This window comes from Trypanosoma grayi (assembly GCF_000691245.1).
Source record: "Trypanosoma grayi strain ANR4 Tgr_1219_V1, whole genome shotgun sequence".
Taxonomy (NCBI): domain Eukaryota; phylum Euglenozoa; class Kinetoplastea; order Trypanosomatida; family Trypanosomatidae; genus Trypanosoma; species Trypanosoma grayi.
Window position 1 is genome coordinate 327 of NW_008826838.1, and position 4048 is coordinate 4374.

At 48.8% G+C, this 4048-nt stretch overlaps 1 protein-coding gene across 1 annotated transcript; it reads right to left on the bottom strand.

Annotated features, from left to right (window-relative positions):
- Nucleotides 1–3689: 3689 nt before the first annotated feature.
- On the bottom strand, nucleotides 3690–4022 carry DQ04_12191000 (hypothetical protein; the record flags this gene model as incomplete). Its single annotated transcript, XM_009316698.1, has 1 exon — nucleotides 3690–4022. The coding sequence occupies one exon, from the start codon at nucleotides 4020–4022 to the stop codon at nucleotides 3690–3692; it is 333 nt and encodes a 110-aa protein (XP_009314973.1).
- Between the last annotated feature and the right edge of the window lie 26 nt (nucleotides 4023–4048).

The following is a 4048-nucleotide window of genomic DNA, read 5'->3' on the forward strand; positions in this document are numbered from 1 at the left end:
GACGACCAATAAGAGCATGGACTTCATGGACATCCGTGCGACCCGTTCGAATTTCGATACACTCTATCCGTATTACGGTATGGGGGTGTCGTGGGCACCCAATCTCCCAACCGGCACCACGGCTTCCGACTCCATGCTGGTCCGCTCTTTCGATGCATGCCGGTACACCACTACAACCTGCACTGAGACTGTTGGGTGCCACAGAATGCTGCCACCCGCGCATCTTCCCCCTCCAGGCGAATACTGGCTCTGTGTGACGTCAAATGACTGGCATTCCCAATACCTTCCATGGGGTGAAAAATCTATTGAGGTGAAGCTGCTGTTGACCACGCCGCTGTACTTGACAGCTGGTAAAGACAGAAATGTCGTGCTGCAGGATGCGGAATCTGTGGTGACGAAGCTGAAGCGTGTGTTCCTGGTGCGGTGCCCTGGCAACAACTGCCCCCGTCTGACTACTGACAGTGGGGAAGAGGTGGTGCACCGTGATGCGTGTGTGAACACCTCCAGCTCGTCGCGGGTGTACCTGTCCGACCTCCGTGTGCTGTCTGCAGAAGCTGGTGTGTACGCTGTGTGTGTCGATGGTGATGGTGATGGAGAGTACACTGCTCCCGCTGCGCTGCCGGTGACGGTGCTGGAGAAACCCTTTGCCTTCAAGATAACTGCTGACACGGACCAGAACACTGTTACGATTAATGTCAGTGGTGGCGACCTCGAGTGGCGCAGAGAGCCGTACACTGTGTGCGCTGTGCCACGGAATGCCAAATGCGATTCCGTGTCTGCTGGGCCTCGTATGTGTGAGAAGAGTGAGACCCCACAGTCATCATCTGTGTTTCTGGATCTCGCCAGCAGGGGAATGCGTGTTGAGGATGTGAATTTCTGCTTCGTTGCGGCCAACGTGACAATCGGAGGACGCACCTACACCCAGATGTTCGATTTGTCGGAAGGGAAGGGAGAGAAAAAATTGTCCGGTGGAGTCATCGCCGGGATTGTCATTGCCGGCGTCGTTGTATTAATTGCTCTGGTTGTCGTCGTGGTATATGTGTTGCATCAGCGAAGGAAGAACAGAAGAGAGCCACCAGACTCTGGCACACCACCCTCGCCGACGGTGCCAAACCCTGTGCAGAGAGAATCAAATCCTTTGACAACTGTTTCTGTCGGTACTTCCCCGCACACACCCCCACCCACGCCTGTTCCTCCCCAAGACGATGGTGCTGCCCAGGTGCCTGTTGCTGAGCAGCCCAGCAAAGCAGTGGAGCGGCACATCGACCCCACAAATATGTAAGAGGTGATGGACGGGAATTCGGTTCCTTTGGCGGACATACACAAAAAAGAAGCGACAAATACAACAGGAAAGTGTTGTATCTGTTAATAACAACGTACTTTACAACAAGACTACGAAGATGCCGACAGTTCGTACTAATTATAGTGACAAATCCATTGATTTTATGGATAGGAGTTCGAGGGCTTATGTCGAATGGCTTTTGGACATGATGGAGAATGGAGAAGAGGATGACGACTTTCCCCCCCAAACGATTTTTCTTCCCGAACGCAAAGCGGACAACGAAAAACCCAATCGATCATGGGTTGAAACGTTTCGGATGGCTGAGCCACCAGAAAGAAACTCGCGTAATCTTTTTTCTCCCGGTGCGGAATGCGTGTTTTCAGAAGGTGTATCCTGCCTCCCACTGACGGATGAAAACATGTCTTTTCTTCGTTTGGGAGGGGCCAGTTAGCACCTGCTGTATTGCACTGGCCAAAGGAATCACAGGAGCTGGAGTAAAACGATTCTGAGAGACACAAGGTTCTTTACAAGAAGCAGTTAGCTCATCAGAAGAAGGTGCTTGAGTGCGTACGAGAGTATTGCGATGACACAGATAGAGAAGACACATGAAGCTTTACGATCCACAGGGAAAAGATTACAAATGGTTCAATGAGTCACCCTCTATGCATTCACCAGATAATCATGACCCATCAAACGACAAGGATAATTGAGGTGTGTAGTGCATCATGAAGGTGATTCCCAATGTGTCAATGCTTTGCCCAAATAAACAACAACACGAGAGGAAGAAGGAAATCTCCAAATCCTGAGCCCCATGCCGTCTACTTTCATTGTTCCTGTTACCACTCTGAAGAATACTCCTTCCCTCTCCCCTTCGCCCAGTATCCCTCCATCGCTATGGGACATGAGCCAGGAACTGTTGCATCTGGTGCTGCGTTGGGCGGTGCGAGTTATCGGAGTAGATGTGCATGGATGAGGGAGTGTTGAAGGGGTATCAATTCCGATGAGGTGAACTTATCGAAGGATTATATGATAGTTTTACAAGAGGAGGAAATACAAGATAAAAATTTTCTCTCTCTGTGTTTTTATTTTGTTCATGTGCGTATATGTGTGATTTTGTATCTCTTGAGACCTGTGTGACGCCGCGCGACAGTGGCAACTGTGACGATCAGGCATTTGTATTCAAAGCCTGACACAACGATTGCAGGTGCAGGAATGAAGAAGGCGGAGCTGTGTGGCATCGACGCCCTGTGCACCGCGTTTCTCTCATTTCCCACCCCCTGGTGCGATTGCTGTCGGCCATTGTAAGCAAAACAAAAAAAAAGTATCGTGATCCCCATAGAGCAGATGATGCATGTGCTGTGTCGTACTTGTTGCGGCGTGCAGGACATCGAGAAAGTGAATGCGATGAGAGAGATTTCAACACAACAAACAAAGAAGATGAGAAGGACTTGCCTGTGCAATCGACGAAAATAGTATTCAGGTCGACACAAGGAGTAGTCGTTGAGTGTGGTGGAGCTGACTTCACACTGAGCAGTGTTTTTTATTGTTTCACTATGTTTTGTATTATTTTATTCCACAGTGCTCACTAAGAGGAGAGTCATGGGACTATGCGTGTGGTGCCGTGACAATTCCCCCGTATCGAAGAAACAAAACAAACACAACGTGAAACGAAAACTGAATTGAGTGAAGTATATGATTTCTACTGTGTGAGTGGCTGCCGTAAGGTAAAAGGAAAAAAAGAAAGGAAATAAAAGAAGGAAATATGAATAAAGGAATGCATAATACAGGGCTGGCAACCCGTTGTTTCATTGGTTTTGTTTTATTATCGTTTTTTTCTCTGTGGGTTGTCAAGGTAGAGCCATGGTGAGCTTCAAGGAGGAAGACTAGCAATGCCGGCCGCACAACACTGACCACCGTGTGCGTAATGACTGATAGTACACCCACCTCTCTGTTTATTTGTTTTTATTCCTGTCATTGTGTGAATCACTGCGTTTATTATAAAGAAAAAGACTCTTAGATGACGTTGTGTGAGTCTGTGAGAGTGAGTGTGTCTGCCAATCTCGCTCTTTCTCTCTCTTTGCGCTGTTCATTTTCTTCTCTCCCCTTGCTTGCACTCTGATCCATAGGGGGATACCATGNTGTGCGTAATGACTAATGGTACACCCACCTCTCTGTTTATTTGTTTTCATTTCTGTCATTGTGTGAATCACTGCGTTTATTTAAAAAGAAAAAGACCCTTAGATGACGTTGTGTGACTCTCTGAGAGTGAGTGTTTTCTATTCTCTCTCTCTCTCTGCGCTGTTCATTTTCTTCTCACCCCTTGCTTGCACTCTGATCCATAGGGGGATACCATGCGATGTGGTGCTGCCGAGCTTCCCCACGAGCCACGTGAGCAGGCTGCCACTAACTAGGGTGCACGGTGCACACTGCCGACCATTACAATGGGGTGCGGTGCAAACACCTTGGAATGCGTCCATATCTTTGTGTCTTTTTGGGGTGTATTTGGACTATTCGGACCACACTGGACGACAGCACTGTGTTTTTGGTGGTGTTGCAACTGGAGAAACACCGGCATATCAGCTCTGTGTGTGTGGTGTGATGGGAGTGGTGGGGGTGGTGTGGGCATTATTTTCCACTCTGATGCTCTCCGAAATGACACTGTGGGGCTCCCGCCCGGACAGCTCCTTGGGAAACCAACGCGCCTCTCTGCACATGTATCGTGTGTCTCTGCTTTTTTCATGCGTCGAAATAGAGAACACAACACGA